The sequence below is a fragment of the Glandiceps talaboti genome, chromosome 10 (assembly GCF_964340395.1).
Source record: "Glandiceps talaboti chromosome 10, keGlaTala1.1, whole genome shotgun sequence".
In the NCBI taxonomy this organism is placed as follows: Eukaryota; Metazoa; Hemichordata; class Enteropneusta; family Spengelidae; genus Glandiceps; species Glandiceps talaboti.
The window spans coordinates 6,954,324-6,975,553 of NC_135558.1; the positions used below are offsets into that span (position 1 = coordinate 6,954,324).

Here is a 21,230-nt window from a genome sequence, read left to right on the forward strand (position 1 = left end):
TGTAGGGTCTATGATGTAACTTATCAGTTATAAGGAACACCAAAACGGACGACAGTGTACTGCAGTTGACGACCCCCGTGTGTCACCTGACCGTGTACTATCACGTGACATCTTGAATACAAAGGTCATATATATCACCAAGCCCAAAGTACGTGAAAATTTACTGTAACCTTTCGATTGGTATTTTTTACACCAGGACAAAGTGCATTTGTCAAGAGTTTGTTCACATCACAGCAAAGTTACCCCAAGTTTAACCTTTGTTAGTTTCCAGTACACTGTTGTAGCTTTTGCAGAAATTTGAAGCGACTCACTCTAATCGATCACTGCATAGTGGTACGTCAACTTCTCATAGTCGTGTCATATAGTTAACAAGGTGAACGAAAGAAAACACAACGCTGTGAAAGGTAATCATTCGTGTATAGTTTTTCATTAATTTATGTAAATGTAAAATGTAATATTATAGTTAGTCTAGAGTCAAATCGTGTGGTGATTACACGATTGTCTCCCCTCAGCCCATGGATGTATTTGGTGATATCATGGATGTATTAATTCCACGGTGATAATTATTATAAATCGATACAGTCCTGTTTGCAGATGCATAGATCATGGATGTGTCAGGGGAGATACACACATGAATAGATCATAGGTGGTATACGGGACGCGATTCTGATAATGTCCATAAACACCGAGAGCTAGTACCGACTTACTTGCCCATGGATGCATGTATTAGGTCTCCCTAATACATCCATGCTTAGCCCTTGGTTCTATTATTGAGATCTCATAGATCCATGCTTAGCCTACCTGTTGACTTGAACGACTATCGCTACAATATTCCGCTATCCTAATAACTGACTTTTTTTTTAATTTTTGCTATCTTTCCAACGGAGCCAAAATAAAAATGTCAGTTAGGATAGTGGAATAGGGTAGTAGTGGTTCAAGTTTAGAGGTAGGCTACAACTTACTTCGTCTGCAAGCAGGACTATATATGCATCCATGCTGACACAGTGCACATGCTCAATGCATTCAGTAACTTTAATAGAATCCAATCCAATATCTTACTTTTGTTCTCAATAAATGCACAGAGAGTGGGTAATACTACTAATAGATTAGACACATCCCTTTCTCACAGGCACTTGTTTCCTGAGATGTGTATCAGAATGTTTCTATCAGAATACAATAAAATATCAATAATATTGACATGTTTTATAACACTTGTTTCTGTAATCATGCAAGTCCACTCACAGTGAGGTCTATATCTCGCGGTGAGTGGACTTGCGCGATCACAGAAACAAGTGTTATTTTACCCCTTTCATATACAGTTGGCTAAAACATGTCAATATTATCGATATTATCGACATTTTATTATGTTCTGATCAAAACATTCTCGATACATATCTCGGCGAACAAGTGCCTGTGCCCTTTCTTTATACAACATATAAATTGCCATTCTAATTAACCACAGTTGAAATGTACGTAGAATCTAAAGCTTCAAAGCTGTTGGCAGGGTTATTTCAAAGAGAAAGTCTGATGGCCTACGTGTGTATGGTCATGGTCTCATCTGCAGTATTATGACGGGAATCATTGAGTTTAATGACCTTTGCTCTTTGAACTTTGAACTTGGCCACAGCATGTCTTACTTATGATATGCAGTCTTCCCCACACTCTGATCATTATGATGTACAGTTGTATTGATCTCTGCTATCAATGTACATATGATTTGGGTGATAAAATAACACCTTGGTAACTTACTCAATATTGAAATCTTGTTCGGAAGCTCTACTGAACTTGACATGTGTTCAACCATTTTGGGAATTCCCTGCAAGGGTTTATGGGAAAACCTGACATGATGACATCACATTTACCACAGTCTCTTTGTCTTGATACTTATATGAATTTGCAATTACTATAAAATGCAATATTGAGTCTAAGTAAACTTTTTCTTTGACTCATTCTGTAAGCTATTGAAATTTAAGTAGTTGCTCTACCAAGTACTACTTCATTCACTGAAACAAATTCTTCTCTTGCTGTGATAAAGAACAAATATATTTAGTTAATTAATAATAATATGGTAGTTGGCCAACTGTGTATGCACAAATATCGCCCAAAAACTAAGGAACTTTCAGATATAAAAACAAAGCAATAGATACAACAAGTTTCATTTCATTGTGACTGAGATTGTTAATGGTTATACAAATGTACAAACAGGCAGGCAGACAAATGGACATACATACATACATACATGCATGCATGCATGCATGCATACAGGCAGGCAGGCAGGCAGGCAGGCATACAGACAGACAGACAGACAGACAGACAGACAGACAGACAGACAGACAGACATCATTAAAACATTCAGTTCTCCTACAGGAGTTTAAAATGACAAAAAATTGTGAGTCTGTCATACATGTATACTGCAAAGAGGGCAAACGTTTACAAATACACAATAATTTATTTACAGAAATAATCCAAGTCAGTCAGTTGTCACCATGACTAAGAGAGTGGCTATCATTGGAGCTGGTGCTAGTGGTCTTGTTGGTATCAAGTGTTGTCTTGATGAAGGCTTAGAACCAGTGTGTTTTGAGAAGGGTACAGATATTGGAGGCTTATGGAACTACACCCCTGATGCCAAGGATGGTCAGGCTAGCGTTTTCCATTCCACCATCATCAATACTAGTAAGGAAATCATGTGTTTCAGTGATTTTCCAGCACCAAAAGAATATCCCAACTTTATGCATAATACTTGGGTAGTGAAATATTTCCGATTATTTGCTAATCATTTTGGACTCCAGAAATATGTCCATTTCAACACTGCAATTGAGAGTGTTGAACCTTCCTCTGACTACGATACTACTGGTAAATGGGATGTGAAGTACACCAACAGTGAGAAGAATGTCACCAAAACTGAAACCTTTGATGCAGTACTGGTTTGCTCTGGTCACCATGTGGATCCACATAAACCCAAATTTCCTGGCCAAGATGACTTCCAGGGTCGGATTGTACACACCCATGATTACAAGGTTCCCAAAAATTATGAGGATAAACGTATCTTGGTGATTGGTATTGGAAATTCTGGTGGTGATGCAGCAGTGGAGTTAGCAAGGGTTGGGTCACAGGTCAGTTATGAACTCTTTCTATTATGCATTATGGGGAATGAGACATGGTAATTAGCCTCACTATCAATCCACTGACTTCACGGACTTGTCATTATTTAAACAATAATGTACGCCCTCCCAGCCCATAATGGACTCAAGCAAACTTTGAACGACATAATGGGCAAGGCGACAGCCGAGCCCATTATGGAGTGCAAAGTTTGCTTGAGTCCATTATGGGCTGGGAGGGCGTACATTATTGTTATTGTTTTATAGTTTTGCCAATTCCAGAAACGCAAAACAACGTATAATATACACAACGCTGAACATCGTCTGCCATGTTCGGCCCGGAAGCTGAATACTAATCATAGCGACACACGTACGTACACGCACACACACATATACACTTCAATGAACTGCTGTGAACACAAATTTGTTTCATGAATGCGTTGTATTTTTAAACAGTGGAAATGACAATCATAAGTAACAACATACATTTCGAAAAAAATACCTAGTCGTATGAAGAAACAGAACAAATAAGCTTGTATTGTTATGCTCGTTCCGGGGCCATGATGCCCAATAACGGAGTACATTATCAGTAATAATGTACAGTGATGACATCACAAAATTCACTGGAATTGGTAATGCTATAATATAATTCACGTTAACGTGGACCAATTAGCTGTGAAGCTGTATGTTCAGAAAATGTCACTGTAATCCACTGTTGTGTGTAAACCTCTCACAGAAAGGACTGTAATCCACTGTTGTGTGTAAACCTTTCACAGAAAGCACTGTAATCCACTGTTGTGTGTAACCTTTCACAGAAAGCACTGTAATCCACTGTTGTGTGTAACCTTTCACAGAAAGCACTGTAATCCACTGTTGTGTGTAACCTTTCACAGAAAGCACGGTAATCCACTGTTGTGTGTAACCTTTCACAGAAAGCACTGTAATCCACTGTTGTGTGTAAACCTCTCACAGAGAGCACTGTAATCCACTGTTGTGTGTAAACCTCTCATAGAGAGCACTGTAATCCACTGTTGTGTGTAAACCTCTCAGAGAGAGCACTGTAATCCACTGTTGTGTGTAAACCTCTCAGAGAGAGCACTGTAATCCACTGTTGTGTGTAAACCTCTCACAGAGAGCACTGTAATCCACTGTTGTGTGTAAACCTCTCAGAGAGAGCACTGTAATCCACTGTTGTGTGTAACCTTTCACAGAAAGCACTTTAAAGAGGCATAAGCTGAGTTTATAAAACTTTTTATTCAAGTGAAAATATTTACATAAAACCTTGATTAAACTATTCTAGTATAATATTAATGTGAATGCATGCCTTCAATGACAACACACTTGCCGTCAGGTTTTGTTAGAACAGTTAACTGCTTAGTATGGATTCCTTGATATTTTTTGGTATGTATCAAAAATTATTTCATCATGTTCTACATCATGTTTACATGTTATATCTTAGTAGCAGGTTTGAGTTCAGTCAATTGCAAGTGATAGTTGCGTATGCTTCAGTAAGTAGAATACTACGAGTGACTTTTAAATATACAGCATAAATCTCGGCAAAGAAATGTATAAAGACAGCTTGTGCCCCTTTAATCATTTGAGAATGAGTCTATCATAAATATGGCATACAGGGACATTTTCTGAACACATAGCAGCTCTAGACTAATTGGTCCAAATTAATTTGTAACAATGGCAAGTCAGCAAAGGCTGTGCAACAGCCATTCCAACTGAAGAAAGTAAAATATCTGGAATGCTATAATTATGTACCTCTACAAAGTTAGGAGAAATAATAGGTGATTTTTGAGCATTATTTGTGTATTAGTGCATGTTGCTTGAGTTTTGAGCATCCAGAACCAATGATGTGTGACATAGAAAAAACAAGGTATAAATACCATATTTTTGTTTGAATGCTTTCAACTTTGTGAGGTACAATATCTTTACTCTTCCTCAGCCACCTTTTGTGAAATTAGTATGTATGTATGTTTATATCATCTGAAAATATGGAAATTCATCAAATCATGAGAATTTCAGAGCCACACATAGCATAATTGTAATATATGGTGGATATATCAAGTTGCAAAAGAAAATGTTTTGAGAATTTTGCTGATATTTAAAAAAAATTTCTGTGATATCTCTCAATTGCAGGTTTTCTTGAGTACAAGAAGAGGAAGTTGGGTTTTGAATCGTGTCAGCGATGAAGGTTATCCAATTGACTTGGTCGGTATCAGACGCTTTCTGCAAAAGTTCCCACCTTCAGTGATAAATATGGTTGCTAGAAAGAAGCTAAATAATCGTTTCAACCATGCCAACTATGGTCTTCAGCCAGACTTTCCTCCATTAGCACAACATCCTATGGTCAATGACCTGTTGCCAAATGAGGTCTTGTCAGGTCGTGTCAAGATCAAGGCCAATGTCAAGCGATTCATGAAATCCAGTGTTGAGTTTGAAGATGGCACAGTAGAAGAAGATATTGATGAAGTTATCATGGCAACAGGTTACATCTTTGGTTTCCCATTTCTGGATGAATCTGTTGTCAAGGTAACCAACAACGAGGTGTCAGTGTACAAGTATGTCTTTCCACCGAGTTTGAAACACGGAACCCTTGCAATTATTGGACTAATTCAGCCACTGGGTGCCATAAATCCCATATCAGAAATGCAGTGTCGTTGGGCTACTCGAGTCTTCAAGGGGCTTGCCAACCTTCCAAACAAAGAAGTCATGATGGGTGACATCCAGGCCAAGAAAGAAGCCATGGCAGAACGATACGTCAAATCACAGCGTCACACAATCCAGGTGGACTATATTCCATACATGGATGAGCTAGCCAATCAGATCGGAGTACGACCAGATTTCCAACAAATGTTTTTCAGTGATCCCAAACTTGCATGGAAATGTGTGTTTGGTCCATTCACACCATACCAGTATCGTTTGGTTGGTCCTGGAAAATGGAATGGTGCCAAGGAAGCCATTGAAACCTTATGGGGAAGGGTGATATATGCTACCAAAACGCGTCCAGTTAAGGAGCCAAAGAAGGGGCTAGGGCTTAGTGGCGTCTTGAAGATACTTATATTTGTTGCAGTTGTTATTGCTTTTGCAATGAAGTATTACAAATAGAATCTCTGAGAGTTTTTCTTGTGTAGTTCATTTCAGTCTCAATTGCTGACTAAATCTATACCTGTGGAAATGTTCAGAAAAAATGTAAATCAACCAACTTTTTTAATTGTCTTTGACTTTAGCGCAAAGCTCATGGTAGCAGTGTCCAGAAATACTGAACACTTGTTTCAACATTGAATATATTCAACAATGTCATTGTCAGTCACTGTTTTAGTAGCTGTGAAGATAAACTCAGAAACCAATACTACTAATCTATCAACATCTGTACAAAAATTTTAATCCGTTCTTCTCTCAAAAAAACCATGAACATTGTAATTGTAATGAGCAAATGATAATAGTATTGAAGTGAACTTTTGTTCCAAACACAAACTTCAAAATTGTACGTGAAAATTTCGACTGCACACTTCAGTCTTTGTGAACAGATTGACCCCACTATTCAGTACATGTGACCCATGGACACATGAGCCTAATCAGTGATCATAGATGCCTGGAAGTTAGTGGGTCAATCTGTTGACAAAGACTGAAGCGTGCAGTTTAAAATTTCATTGTTGTGTTTGGAGCAAAAGTTCAATTTGATATTAATGATTTGCCAACACAGATGAATTTGCGTTTGAAGCAAATGATAATATTGGCGGCAACAACTTTAAGTTGTTGTGTATCCAAATTTCTTGCTTAGGCCGTTTATTTTGATTCTTACCTAGAATATGACACTACCAAAGAAGAATAAATTCTATCAGATATTACCAACATTTCCAACTTTTTGTTATTTGGTAGATTTGTTTATTGCACAAAGAGTAAACAAGAGGGTTAGCTATCCCTTTGTATAAGTAATGAAGCCATAGAAATCATTCAAAGTCTGATTGAAATTGAAAAAATTGAAAAAAATGTACTTAATCTATCCAGTTGTGTTGACATAAGGTTCATTTTGAAGAGCAATTCCCAAATTTCCTAACACATGGGGGAAAAGAACTGAAGACCAGTTATGAAAAATAGTATAATTTTTTAATATAATATATATAGTATATTTTATAATTATTACCACGCAATATATTACAAAGATTGAAGTTATTTTGAATTTGAAATGAAATAAAAAACTTGAATAAAATCTTTCAAAATCTGCATGTGTTCAATTATTCACCCTTCTGTTGCACTATTCATGACCTTTTTGACATTGTGAATTTTTTGTGTGCATAATTCAATCATGGAATAGTTACACATTCTAGCAATATTTTTTGCTTAAAATCAAAATAAACTTAATAGAAACACCTCATTTATATGCCTATATTAGTTGTTGGTACTAGGGAGCTATCATCACTGCTGGGGGGGGGGGTTTCAGATGAATTACCAAAGAATAACCCCCTCCCCTAGCCTTGCTCACTAAAATTACTAAACCCAGCCAAAGTATTTGCATAAGAAAAAACAAATGTTTTTCAAAGTGACCCCCCATCATAAATAATGACAACTCCCTTACTATGTTTTGATAACTGATAAACGGATACCTAGACATTATTTTGTGCCAGGTTCACTTCCAATTCAATGCTAGTTCAACAACACGTTTTACACAGTGGAAGCCAGGTGTGTTGTATACTGCACGTGTGGGGGTGGGGCAAGGATTAAGGCTACTACACACCTCATTAATTTGTTTATATTCCACCCGCCCTCTTAAATAATTGGTTTATTTGTCTTATTTTGTTGAAAAAAAACATATTTCCTAATTTGAAAGATAATTTTTGTTGTATCCAGATCTTTAATGAGATAAATAGACACTCAAACAGACACGGGCAATAAAGTTGCTTCCTAAAACAAAGCAAGCCTGAATTTTTAGAATCACCAATGGTTTGAGCCGTACAGTGACTAACATATGATATGTCACGTGACATTTAAAAAAAGAAAGATAAGTGACGTCAGCCAAGGATCAATTTGTCAAGTTTGCTGTCGGTCTTTTAGCTCAGTCGATAGAATGGAAGAGTAGATTTCCCCCATCGAGGTGAACGGCTTAGTTAAATCTGTCGAAATACTTCGCAAATACTCGCCCAATCTTCGCTGCAACCCACTGGGGCCATTCTCGCAGAGTTATTATTTCTACCAGTACCACTACATGGCCTCATGGGAGGCTCGTTAAGAACGTTGCCGTAAAACAAGCCGTGGTTTGCGACGATGACTGGGGCACGTATTATTGATTAGATTGCCGTTTTCTTTCTTTTTTAAATATACGAATCCTGCTGCTACAAATGTATCAATTTCTATACTAGTAAATACAACACACATGTTTCCTCACAGGTAGGAAATCATAGTCAAAACGTTGTTATATCCCGTGGACATGGAAAACAATAATCTAACAAACAGTACATGCCCCTATGCTGCCAACAAACGTCCCTTTTACACGAACTGTAAGAATCGCGCTGGTCCCTGTGATTTCTTTAAACTCTTACTTTTGAGAAAGTTTCTGAGAAAAAATACCTTTGTCTAAGAAAATCAAAGTCGGTGTATTTTATTTAGTAAATGTATCAGATAATTTGATTATCAGCAGACTGTCAATTCATTGCTCTGTCATAGTATGCCCTTGATCAAAATGTCTTTTTTTATGGGGAAAAACGTGAAAATGGTTTCAAGGGGCAAAGCTTCAAAAAACCATGACGCTACATTCAAATATTCGCAATTTTGTATGTGATGAAAACTGTAACAAAAATGATTTAATTGAAATATGTCATGTGCTTTTCTTATATGTTTTACTAATATAACAACTGAATGGAGAAGAAGTCCCAAGTATATTTATGTAGCCAAGTGTTTATTGATCAGTTCAAAGGGCATCATTTATTGCGAAAAGTTCGTTGGCTTTATCTGATAGCTGTACAGGTATATATAACATTGTACATGTGCAGAGTTGGCGTTTAGGTGAAAAGTGTGTGGTAACATCGTCCTCGGTAAGTAGACTTTTAAAGTGTTTGCACAACATTCGAGCTTTTACTAAAACGTGATGTAATGCGTGAAGCATATCTTATATATGCGTTACTCCTGGAAACAGTCCCGGGGACGTACAGTATCTTGATGTGATATAGGAACAGTGTCTTAAATCTTGTCTAGCTATTCCCCCACACAGTCGAAGTAACGGTCTCTGCAACAGGTGTTTTGTAATTAATATGATAATCTTGGAATCTTTCTAATAGAACATAATTTGTACGTCATATAAGCTTATATGTAAAAGTTTGTCACTGCTTATTTTTGCCATTGTGTAGAGTATAGATTACCTGGTGTAGGTACCGAAAATCGAGTCCTTGGCAAACGACGAACCATTATCATCATTCAAACTTGAAGGAGGCTGGATGTAGCACGTCAGTCGAGGGATATGAATCATAGCATAGCCTATGACAAGTGTCTGTGGATTGTCCGCCCTCTTCTATTTCGCCGGCCGCGAGCTCACATTGCTCCTGGTGTGAATCCGCTGAGTGTGATCTTATGATATCGAATGGTCTCATGAGTGGTTAATTGATTTATGTTTGCGTGGAATAATAATTCCCGAGTTGTGTAATATATATGTCATGTAAGAAATATGATGTGATCTCTACCAAATATACTTTGTGCCATCTACTCACAGGCGTTTGTAACAAGTCGACAGAATACGAGCTAGCGCCATAAATAAAAACAAACAACACAAATAAACATACCAGGTGTACTCAAATTATGTATGAGTGAATGAAAATATATTAAACATAATGACACAATTAAGTATCTAGCTAGCTACCCCTATCTATACTTGTCTGTTTGTCTGTCTGTCTGTCTGTCTGTCTGTCTGTCTGTCTGTCTGTATGTATGTATGTATGTATGTATGTATGTATGTATGTATGTATGTATGTATGTATATGTATGTATGTATGTATGTATGTATGTATGTATGTATGTATGTATGTATGAATGTGTGTGTGTATGTATGTATGTATGTATGTATGTATGTATGTATGTATGTATGTATGTATTTATGTATGTATGTATCTATGTCTGTCTGTCTGTCTGTCTGTCTGTCTGTCTGTCTGTCTGTCTGTCTGTCTGTCTGTCTGTCTGTCTCTCTGTTTTTCTGTATGACTCTAAACTCTCAATTAAAGTTAAAGTACCGTTCAGTAATCCGTATGCACCCACTCACTGTCGACATTTTGTGAAGGCGGGTGACCGTTCCCGAAATCACAGTATAGTGCCATCAACGACTGGAAACACATAATCGTCCTTACGTCTATACAGGCGTGCACGGTGGTAAAAATAGCCTCAGCCCACGTACCTGTACCCACCTCATCCGATCCCTTTCCACATGGCACCCGAAACCCAGGTGTCTAAGTCAGACACATCAATACCACCGATCTCCGCCCAATCACATTCCCTATCACGCGACAGAGGTTTTTTTTTTACAGTTTCTGTATATATCAGTGTCCAGTTTGTGCATACATAAAAATTAAGCCCCTTATAGTGAACAATATTATTTAGCCATATATGAATCAATGAAAGCAAGCCTGTTGGGTAGCTGACATTAGCCAAACACTGGCACTCCATGACCATGCATCATGGTAAGGACATGAAATATGGAGTGCACGGTCCCAGACTAGGTACGTGTATATTTACTCTTGCTTGCAGACGGGATGCGAGACTCGATTCAAGGGAGAGAAGGTACAGTGTCAGATTCGCCGGAGTGTCGACTTATCTAGAGTCAACATATAGAAACAAAAAAATCAGGAAACATTAAATATGTATAAAGAACTAAAGCTGTTGTAAATAACAACAACAGCGCTGTATTGAATTAATGGAATTTCTAAAATGTCCCGACCAGAAACAATTCTCTTTTTTTGCCTTACATTTTCGATACAACTTACAAGTGTATGTTTTTCTACTGTATACGTAGTCTTGCTGCTAGACGTTCGGGCTTTCTTTCGATACTATAAGCGAACGAAGTTCGCAGTGAGGGCTTGCCCGAATATTCCATCCTCGATAGCGATGTTCGGGCGTGTGTTGTATTCTATCGGAAGAACATCCAAGGTCTAGCAGGTAGACTATTGTATACGTAGCGCATTATTTTAATATTACATCGTACTAGTGCAATGGCACACAGTGTCGATGCAATCGTTTAACAAATGTAATCGTGAAACAGGGCCTAGATCCCTGGGGGTCTAGATATGTGAAGTGGTGTAAAGCATGCTATTGTTAATATTTATTGTTTCACCTGTATCGTGTATGTGTTCTGTTACGTAGAGCTTACCATATTACGTAATTAAAGATATTTCTGAAGGTGAGGCCATTCTTCTTCAAATTTTAACCTGACTGTGGCATAGGGCTAAACCATTTGATTTTTCGGGGGGGGGGCTGGAGGATTTGTTTCGGCCACCATGACAGCAGATGTTTTTTTGCAAGAGCAGCTAGGTCTATAGGCATCAAATTGTTTTGGCCTAGTGGAGGTTCAGCAACTTAAAAAAAAATATTTGCTTAAAATTTCCCCATTGTCCTCCTGTCGCACTGCTCCGCGTCCAGACAAGCATATTGCTGACAGTGCAGTGTCTATCAACCGACATTCAAAAGTAGCAAATAGACGCACGCGTACCTGGGAATAGTTTTTTTTTCGAAAATCCTCCAACCCCACCCCAGATATAAAATGGTGTATCCCTTACACAAGTAAAATATCGCACTTTTGGCACCAGTCAAAACCGTAAAACATGGCGAAGAGAGTAGCTATCATTGGAGTTGGTGCTAGCGGTCTAGCGGCTATCAAATGTTGTCTTGATGAAGGCTTAGAACCGGTGTGTTTTGAGAAGGGTACAGATATTGGAGGTTTATGGAACTACCATACTGATATCAAAGAAGGCCATGCCAGCGTTTTCCGTTCTACCATCATCAATACAGACAAAGAAATCATGTGTTACAGTGATTTTCCTGCTCCTAAAGAGTATCCTAACTTCATGCACAACACTAGAGTTATGGAATATTTTAGATTGTATACCAAACATTTCGGGCTACTGAAGCATATCTATTTCAACACCCTCGTAAGCAGCGTTCAACCTGCCTCTGACTACAATGCTACTGGTAAATGGGATGTGAAGTATACAGACACAGAGAAGAACGACACCAAAACTGAAACCTTTGATGCAGTATTGGTATGTTCAGGTCACCATGTGGATCCACATAAGCCAACATTTCCTGGCCAAGATGAGTTCCAGGGACGGATTATACACACCCACGATTACAAGGTTCCTAAAGGGTACGAGAATAAACGCATCTTGGTTATTGGTATTGGTAATTCTGGTGGTGATGCAGCAGTGGAGTTGGCTAGAGTTGGGTCACAAGTAAGTATCGCAGATAAGCTCAGACTTGTCTTGCTGTTACTATCTCAGAAGCTTCTTGGAAAGTATTAACACCAACTTGACCAAGACAAGTATCTGAGCTGTAGAAGGTTTACTACACTAAGAAAATTAGTGAAAATTAATGCCAAGAAAATAATTTTTAGGCAATAATAATGATAGCTCCTCCAGCGCTAATGGTAATACGTATCCGGTGATTACTCTGTTACCTGTATATATAAAGTTAGTCTCAGATTCAGAATCAGATTCACATTGGATGATAATACGAGGCTAGTCTTATATTGAGCCTCAGATTCAGTCTCATGGTTTCACTTACAGAAAATCACTCAACAAATGCAGTCAAAACAAGAAATAATAATGTTGAGGCGGCTACATAAGTCTTTAGAAGTGACATTTTATGGTGGATGTTAAATGGGATATTTCCTGTAGTATTTCTTGTTGACAGCTTCATGGGGTGTCATCATGATATGCACGAGACTATATATGAATACTATATGAGACTAGCCTCATGTTGTCCGCAAAGTCTGAATCTGAATCTGACGCCAACTTTATACGTAACTGTAGTCTAGTTCCTATACGGTATTGTTACGATTTACACCTCCATTCACAGAGACCACATAGTCATCCAGACTATATGTACAATAATTACATGTATCAAAGATTCAACACACTCACTTCTTGCCTAATGTTACAAACAAACACACATGCTTTGGTAAATGGAATATCATTTAAACTTGTGGACAACTATCTACATGTATATAAGTATATTAAGGGAATGTATACAATTGAAATAATGTACTATGTTTCTATATATATATATATATATATATATATATATATATATATATATATATATATATATATATATATATATATATATATATATATATATACTCCTCCATAAGTGTTGTTTGTAAAGACATAGCATATTATTTCAATAGTGTACAGGCACATATATACATGTATAGTTTTATGTGAGTTTAAAATGACATTCCATCTACCCATGCATATGTTTGTTCATTTATTTATGTATTTGTTGTGTGTGTGTGTGTGTGTGTGTGTGTGTTTGTTTGTTTGTAACAAGGCTCCTGTGCTCCCTGTAATGTAATCACTGCTAAGTGTACATGTATTTGTTAATTTGAGTGTATTGTAATCCTTGCTTTTCAATTATTTATCTATTTGTGACAATGTAACCTCTATATCAATATATTCCCTGTCAATGCGAAGGGAAATGTCACATTTTTTATGACATTAAAAGTATTAAAAATAATTTATTAAGATTCTGTTCATTGCAGGTCTTCCTCAGTACAAGGAGGGGTACATGGGTTTTCAATCGTGTCGGTGATAATGGTTTCCCATTGGGTACAGTTGGTTGCCGTCGCTACTTCAAATTGTTTCCCAAGACTATGATAATAAAAGGTCTTGAGCAGGCGTTAAACAAACGATTCAACCACGCCAACTATGGTCTACAACCCAAACACAACCCAATGCAGGCACACCCAACAGTCAATGATATACTACCCAACGAAATCTTGTCTGGTCGTATCAAGGTCAAAACCAATGTCAGGTGTTTCCACAAGACCAGTGTCGAGTTTGAAGATGGCACAGTAGAAGACGATATTGATGAAGTTATCATGGCAACTGGGTACTCTTTTGGTTTCCCCTTCCTAGATGAATCTGTTGTCAAGGTAACCAATAACGAAGTCTCTGTGTACAAGTACGTGTTTCCACCCAGTTTGGCACATGGTACCCTAGCAATTATTTCCATGGTCCAACCACTCGGAGCCATCAACCCAATAGCAGAAATCCAGTGTCGATGGGCTACGAGAGTCTTCAAGGGACTTTCCAAACTACCAAGCAAAGAAGTCATGATGGCTGACATCCAGGCCAAGAAAGATGCCATGGCAACACGATATGTCAAATCACAGCGTCATACAATCCAGGTTGACTACATTGAATACATGGATGAAATAGCCAATCAGATTGAAGTACGACCAAATTTACTCCGCCTATTTTTCAGTGATCCTAATTTCGCCTTGAAGTGCTTCTTTGGTCCATTTACTCCATATCAGTATCGTCTAGATGGTCCTGGAAAATGGGATGGTGCTAAAGAGGCCATTGAAATGTATTGGGATAGGGTAATATCGGCCACTAAAACGCGCAAAGTAGACCTGCCGAAGAAGTCCGAATCCAATGGTTTCTTGAAATTCATAACCTTTGTGGTTCTGATTTTTGCTATTGTTACAATGTTCTTTAGATAGATCATGGCTCTGTTATCAAGATACATCCATGGATAGATTATCACTGTTCTTCACAGTATCCTGTTGTTAAGATAACCTGTTTGAATAGGGCATCCTCGGAACGCCAGTCTTACGTACATGTGCGTGATACCATAATGTGTTGTAAACATCTACTAATTGGACTTATGGCCATGGTCACCATTAATAGTCAGATAATGAGTAATCAAGAAATCAGACAGACAGTCAGTGGAAATAATAGCTATGATACTTAAAATTCTATTTGAAATGTAGACAAAAACAAGAAAATAATATAAGAATTCGGGAAATCATGGAAAAAAATGTTTATGCCTCCTGCCCCCTGTGATAAACCCATAGCTAATCCTTTGCTTACTTTATGTTCATTCACATGATACTGTGTCAGGGAACATACTACAAGGGGTAAGTGTACTTATCATAGAATGGGGTGAGCCTAAAAAAAAGTGAAGCTTAAAGGAGGGCTGTGAATATTTTTTGTATGTGTGAAGTATACAGGAGCAGTTGTTTACTTTGTACATTTGCAAGAAAAGAAAATTTTTTGTCTTCATCACAACACTACACTTCAGTTTTTACCTACTATATATTTAGTCCTCATGAAGGGGGACTATTACAGTGGACTCTGTCTGACCATCTGTACGGCCACTGTGCTAAAATCAAATACGGCAAGCCCAAATATGTCTAGCAACAAAGATTATATCCATAGCAACAGCTTAATGACTATTTACCATTACTAATGTACTTTGTTGCTTTATACAATTTTTTTTTTGGAAAGCAAGACATAACTAGATGAGTGCGTATAAATTGAATTTTCTTTATTTCTTAGCATTAACTGTTGCTATTCGTTAAACATAGCACCAATTCAACATTTTTTGACAAAGTGTTAAACATTGTACAAGGGGCAATGAATACAATGCGCAATCCACTCCATCATAGCGTACTATAAACATGATAAATACTCCTTGTAAAGACTTCATTTTGTACTTTACTGCACATTCTCAGAATGAGAACAATCTGAGGTGGTCAAAGGTCAGAGTTCAAGTTCAAGTGTCAACAATCATGGATGACAACATCGCATAGTTTAGTCCATTGTCAAGTAAGAACGCTATTGAAATTGCTGCATAGACAGTAGTATTGGTGTACTTAGACTAAATCTTCATTAATTGGCTCCAGTGTCAATTCTTACTAACTTTAATATCAAACAAAAAAACATAAATTTGGCAATTTAAAACATTGGAGACCAAATATTGTAATATTTTGAATCATTTGAATTGTCAATGGGATGTCAGAATGCCAATATATTGATGCAGCTAGATGGAATGGAACACATCAATATTGTCATCCATAAATTATTTTTGTCGCAACATTTCTCTCTGAAATCAATCAAATGTCTAAAATTATAATATATAATATAAAAAAAGTCTTGTCTTTATGACCACATCACCTTCAACATTAAAGATTAGTGGATATAAGACTCGACAAAAAGTAAGTGCCCAATATAGTAGTGGTATATAAAACCAGTAAAAACAAAAGAAACATCCTAACTAACTGGTGAGGGCAGTAGACAAGTATACTCGGATGTCTGCAAGGTGTTAAAATTTTCAAGGGATCACAACAACCCCATTGAGAGTCAGATGGAATGAAATGAAGCAAAATATGAGATACACTGTAACTTTATAATCTATTGGTGAAGGTAGTTAAGAGAATAAATAGCACTAACTCTAGGCCTCTGTGCCCCGAAGTCAATAAAACACTGACTGTACAGTACACAATAAAACCATGTGTAAAGAATAGAGATCATAATCTCAACAAGATTTTTTAGACTTGACATATATATATACATATGTAACAATGGTCTTCCTTTGTATTATTCTGGTGATAAACTTTTAATTTTTAGAATTTTGGACCAGTAAAAATATTTTTGATAACATACAATTGATGAGAACAATACATACAACAGTAGAACAAGAAAGTAAACTTAACGTGAAAACAAAACGAAGGTGTACATACAAGTCTTGATATCACAACCAGCCTCTAAAACACAATATCATGTTATTTACATAACAAGGTTGTCTAACGCCCAGGACAAAACTTTGAAGGATTGATTGTCCAGTGGTTTGCACACTTCAAGGTAATCAAGAGTATTACTCTGCTCCCAAGCGTCATTCAGTAAGCCAGGACTGTACAACTTTATGACAGGGGTGGCTGACAAGGTACAGAGGGACACAATGGCAATCATTGTTTTGCCAGCAAAGAAAAGAAACCATGCAGTAACAAGTAGTGATTACAGTTGTGTCCCTCAGTAGTTGGCCACCCCTTACTTGTATAATTGTAAAGTCCACAGCCAAGCACACACACACACACAGAGAGAGAGAGAGAGAGAGAGAGAGAGAGAGAGAGAGAGAGAGAGAGAGAGAGAGAGAGAGAGAGAGAGAGAGAGAGAGAGAGAGAGAGAGAGAGAGAGAGAGAGAGAGAGAGAGAGAGAGAGAGAGAGAGAGAGACAGGGGGGGGGGGGGGTAGACTAAAACTCTTGATTCCAAACCAAGTGACAAGCTGTTTGATAAATACACTGAAATTTGGTTGACTCTTATAATATTATTGCACCAATATTTTATCTGCATTACACAGACTTGATTTTTTGAGATTGAATGCCCTGGTTTTTTAACAATGAAATTTTGAGATTCAATATTGACTATATTAATGTATAAGAGCACAATTCATCATCTGACTGAGGTCAAAGGTTAATTCATCATGTGCCCGAGGTCAGAGAGGTCAAAATATATATATACACTATATCACATTAAAAAGAAATTCAGACATCAATTCACTTCTCGACAGTTGTACCTACAAATCGTTCCTAAATTAGTCATAATAATGAGGAAAGGGAAACGTAATGTAGAAAAATATGAGTTTTTAAATAAACATTTGGTGGGAATTGATTGATACTGAAAATGTTTGGTCATCTGATGACTTGAGATCAAAAGAAAAACAGAAACGTAAATATAACAAAACAGTGCTGTATTGCCTTTAGTGGTAATAATTAAGTAAGAACCTGGTCAGAACAGATGCCCTGCTTTTTCCCTCCTACTGTGGGATCCTTTGCGATGTTTGTTTGAGGGTGGAAATGAGACATTGCGATGAATTTTGCCACTCTCTGCAGTTCCAATGGATTCATATAAAGTCTCAATGCGATCAAAGGTTTCTGCTCTTTTAATTTTTGGAATGCTTTTTCCATTGCACAATTTTGGGTGTGTGTGACTGCCCTCTACAGCTGGATGTCGGTGAGCACTGCCACTGAAGATAAGCCCAGCACTGGAAATATTTGTTCTTGATTGGTTGCTGACATGGGCATCATGAGAGTTCGTATTGTCAAGGCAACTAGATGATGCTGATCCAAACCTACTTCTACCTTTCACTTTTGACTTGTATTTTTTGATATGGACTTTAACATCCTCTTTCTCTCCCGTCTGTCAAGAAAATAACACAAATTCCATTATAATAAAAAAAATTTAAAATTTAAAAAAATTAAGAATAACACAAATTGCATTATATTGTGTTATGTCCATATTGAGAATAAGAAATGTTGACAGCATATTGAATAAGAAAACTCAATTTTACATGACACACACACATAGCTATGTTCGCCTTTACAGCAGGCTAGATGGTTAACCTTGCAAGCATTCTCACCTTACAGCCTGTGAAGTCAGTAATGAAAACTTAGCAATTTTCATTGATACCATACTAAGAAGCTGATTGGCTGAATTACTCATTCACTGATAAGTGTATGATAAGTTAGACTTACCCCTTGTAGTACATTCATTAATGGTTTGGTAGGTTCAATAATAAGTAAACTGCTATAGTCTCCTAAAATACAAACACATAAATATCAATTAAAATCTCCTGCCATACTATTAGAATATCATATATTGTAGCAATAAATTTGTTCGTTGAGTACGATGAGTCTATTATGATAGTGTGATATGTTGGGTTCATATTTCACAGTTTTGGGGTCAATGTATCAGTTGAATTGGGGGCACACTTTGCAAGCTACTGATTGCCAGCCTGTGTGTGTGTGTGTGTCTGTGTGTGTGTGTGTCTGTGTGTGTGTCTGTGTGTGTGTCTGTGTGTGTGTGTCTGTGTGAGGGAGAGAGAGAGGGGGAAGGAGTGACGGAGGAAGGAAAGAGGGAGGGAGACAGATGGAGAGGAGGAAGGGAGAGACATAGAGGAGGGGAAGAGTGAGAGGGAGAGACAGGGAGGGAGGAGCGAGAGCAAGAGACGGGAAGAGAGGGGAGGGAGGGAGAGAGAGGGGGAGGAGGGAGAGGCAGGGAGGAAGGAGAGACAGAGGGAAGAGAGAGTTAGAGGGAGGGAAGGGAGGAGAGGAATGTGAGAGAGGGGGGAGAGAGAATGAGAGGGAGGAAGAGAGAGAGACTCACCCTTTATTTGAATATTTTCATCATCTTGATGTCTCTTTATAACATCATCCATTTCTAACTTTTTATGATTAATTGTACCATCTGCAGAGTTGCGTCGTTTGATTTTCTTTTTAGTTTTAGTCTTAGGTGGTGTATTAGTTACAACTGAGGGTTGATTGATGACAAGTGGCGTAAGTCTGGCATGTCGTGACGTACAGAATAGGAAGAGGAAACTAATAATTAATACTTCTATCAGCATCAGGAAGAAATGTCTCTCGATCATCTGAAAAGAGGAAAAATAGAGAAATCTATCAACCAATTAGATTAGAGTAGATATTTATATCAACTATTGTGTTCTTACATTTATCCATACAATTGAAATAACTTACACATACACACACACTCAAGCATTTAAGCACTTTCACACACACACACACACACACACACACACATCCACACACACACACACACACACACACACACACACACACACACACACACACCGATCAAGACAATTTTCCTTCTCTCTTCATCCCTTGCTTGAGAATATCATAAAGGACATACAATATACATGGCATTAGATTGTCACATGCTTTGTATGGCAACAAACCACATAAAGATATTTGTGTATATGCATGCCATTCTCTCACTATCATTCACTCATCATTCATTCATTCATTCATTCATTCATTCACTCATCATTCATTCATTCATTCATTCATTCACTCATCATTCATTCATTCATTCATTCATTCATTCATTCACTCATCATTCATTCATTCATTCATTCATTCATTCATTCATTCATTCATTCATTCATTCATTCATGCATGCATGCATGTATCTATGTATGTATGTAAGCTAGTGTGTGTGCAAATAATCTTCCTACATATGTTTGACACGTCCTGGGTCAAACAAACCATTAGCACATGTAAAGATATTGCAATGAAATGTAAGTTTTTCTACAGTACTAGAAATAACATTTCTGTTTGTAAAAGTGGCCATACCTGACTCTGTTTGACAGTTATTTCTTCTGAGACATTCTGGAGTATATTGGTAAGACGTACCACATGTTCTTCAAGGCTACTAATGGCTTCTTCTTGTTTTTGATCCTAATATAAATCAATGGAAATCAGGTCAAATAAATCCAGCCGACCTAATTCTAATAATCAACGTTACAGTCAATCTCATGTTTATCATTAACTGAGTGAGTTATTGCCACTTACTATGTGAAATAAATATTTGAAGTCAATGAATGACTGCAAGAAAGTACTCTATCTAGAGCTTTTGTTGCAAACAACAGTAAGACTACCAGGACTATAAGTATGGACTTGTTAAAATTGAATGGTACTTCAGTTACAAGCTATTTTTTGGGCAAATAAAGTAAATTTACAGTGAAGACAGAACTATTTAATCATGAGATTTTAATATTTTAACTTGGTAAATGCTAGAATAATAACGAAGTGTTACAGTGGCCATACTGATCAGAAGAGGTATAGATTCCAATATGTCAAATTGGTAAACGCCATGTAACAACTGGGTGCACAGTGCCCATACTGATCAGAAGAGGGAGTGTAATTTGGATTTTAAGTAATCATCAACTTTCCAGTTTAAACACCTACATACATAAATATAATGGGAAGCAATGAATACAATCATGTGAAGACTGGACATGAACCCAAACTAGGAAGAAACTTGTCTGTGACATGACATGACATGACATAGTGATTACTTCCTGTGTGTACAATACTGGTATTCGTTATTTTCACTGTTCAAAGTATGTTTGGTAGGATTGTTGGTTGCATGTAGTTTGCATGTTTACCTTGCTTTCCGCTTCTTTAGATGTCTCTGTTAATTTACTAATAGTTTTGTTGAAGGTTTTCTGCAGTTCTTCCATCTGTTTACGATACCTGCACAAAACAACACAACAAACACATGAATGCATCACATTCCATTTAACTACATGTACTTATTGATGAGGAGATACATTTACATGGTAAT

At 37.3% G+C, this 21,230-nt stretch overlaps 3 protein-coding genes across 3 annotated transcripts in view; 2 read left to right on the forward strand and 1 right to left on the reverse strand.

Moving 5' to 3' along the window:
* The first annotated feature begins 394 nt into the window (after nt 1–394).
* LOC144441324 (flavin-containing monooxygenase 5-like) lies at nt 395–6,341 on the forward strand. Its single transcript, XM_078130882.1, has 3 exons — nt 395–404; nt 2,459–3,113; nt 5,244–6,341. Exons 2-3 carry the CDS (start codon nt 2,487–2,489, stop codon nt 6,210–6,212), a joined length of 1,596 nt encoding a protein of 531 aa, XP_077987008.1. The 5' UTR covers nt 395–404; nt 2,459–2,486; the 3' UTR covers nt 6,213–6,341.
* Nucleotides 6,342–11,902: 5,561 nt separating this feature from the next.
* Nucleotides 11,903–14,805, forward strand: LOC144441321 (flavin-containing monooxygenase 5-like). The gene is made up of 2 exons (XM_078130878.1): nt 11,903–12,529; nt 13,840–14,805. Exons 1-2 carry the CDS (start codon nt 11,903–11,905, stop codon nt 14,803–14,805), a joined length of 1,593 nt encoding a protein of 530 aa, XP_077987004.1.
* Nucleotides 14,806–17,873: 3,068 nt separating this feature from the next.
* LOC144441322 (SUN domain-containing ossification factor-like) overlaps nt 17,874–21,230 on the reverse strand; it is a 40,757-nt gene continuing 37,400 nt past the window's right edge. The window contains exons 15-19 of the mRNA XM_078130879.1: nt 21,052–21,139; nt 20,237–20,341; nt 19,251–19,512; nt 18,620–18,681; nt 17,874–18,284 (exon numbers count right to left, since the gene is read on the reverse strand). Coding sequence (XP_077987005.1) covers nt 17,874–18,284; nt 18,620–18,681; nt 19,251–19,512; nt 20,237–20,341; nt 21,052–21,139 — 928 coding nt within the window. The remainder of the gene's footprint in view (nt 18,285–18,619; nt 18,682–19,250; nt 19,513–20,236; nt 20,342–21,051; nt 21,140–21,230) is intronic.